Source organism: Volvox carteri (genome assembly GCF_000143455.1).
Source record: "Volvox carteri f. nagariensis unplaced genomic scaffold VOLCAscaffold_163, whole genome shotgun sequence".
NCBI classification, from domain to species: domain Eukaryota; kingdom Viridiplantae; phylum Chlorophyta; class Chlorophyceae; order Chlamydomonadales; family Volvocaceae; genus Volvox; species Volvox carteri.
The window spans coordinates 14124-14921 of record NW_003307706.1 but is presented as its reverse complement, the minus strand read 5'-3'; the positions used below and the strand labels follow the sequence as shown (position 1 = coordinate 14921).

General features: G+C 48.5%; 1 protein-coding gene across 1 annotated transcript; it reads right to left on the bottom strand.

Annotated features, from left to right (window-relative positions):
• Positions 1-75: 75 nt before the first annotated feature.
• VOLCADRAFT_100821 (uncharacterized protein) lies at positions 76-798 on the bottom strand (the record flags this gene model as incomplete). Its single annotated transcript, XM_002959328.1, has 2 exons — positions 76-321; positions 676-798. The coding sequence occupies 2 exons, from the start codon at positions 796-798 to the stop codon at positions 76-78; spliced, it is 369 nt and encodes a 122-aa protein (XP_002959374.1).

Here is a 798-nt window from a genome sequence, read left to right as displayed (position 1 = left end):
TTGCTGCTGCTAGTCTACTTTCTGCTCCTGCTCCTACTCCTGCTCCTGCTCCTCCGCCTCGATCTTTATCCAGCATTATCTCCTGCTCCTGCTCCTGCTCCTCCTCCACAGCAGTGCTGCTGCTCTCCACCTCTCAGCCTGAAGCTCCTCCTCCTCCTCCTCCTCCTCCTCCTCCTCCTCCTCCTCCTCCTCCTCCTCCTCCTCCTCCTCCTCCTCCTCCTCCTCCTCCTCCTCCTCTTCCCCCTCCCGCCAGCACTCTATAATAATAATAGCACGTGCCGCCTCCTCACGTACGTTTTGCTGTTCCTGCTTCTTCCTGTCCTGCAGCATGCAGAAAAAAACGTTAGGTTATATACATTAAGAAAAAACACATTTTCTTGTTTCAACAATTCAACAATGATTGTTATTATTTATAAAACAAAAGTTGAAGAAAGCTTAATAAATCGTCTCATGCTGCTGTGCTGGACAAGTCGGTTAATAATATAACACGTCAGCGAAGAAGCCACCAAATCGCAACCGCAATTGTTGCATCAGCCGTGGCTTGAACCCGCGATCACCAATTGCGCATTCGTACTGCAATTTTACTATTTGTCTTAGCACAGACTCACTCACCACTCCGGGCGGAGTAGCCGATGACTTGGACCGGGCAGCGTTAGTCTATATTCTACAACTTACTTGTAAATCGCCCTTACTGCAGACGTGTCCTTTCAAGGACGCTAAATCTGTTTCTTTGTGCTTTTGTTGCGGTGTATTGATTGGTGTTTGTCTTGTTCCGTGGTTCGCGCGCATTAGACACAT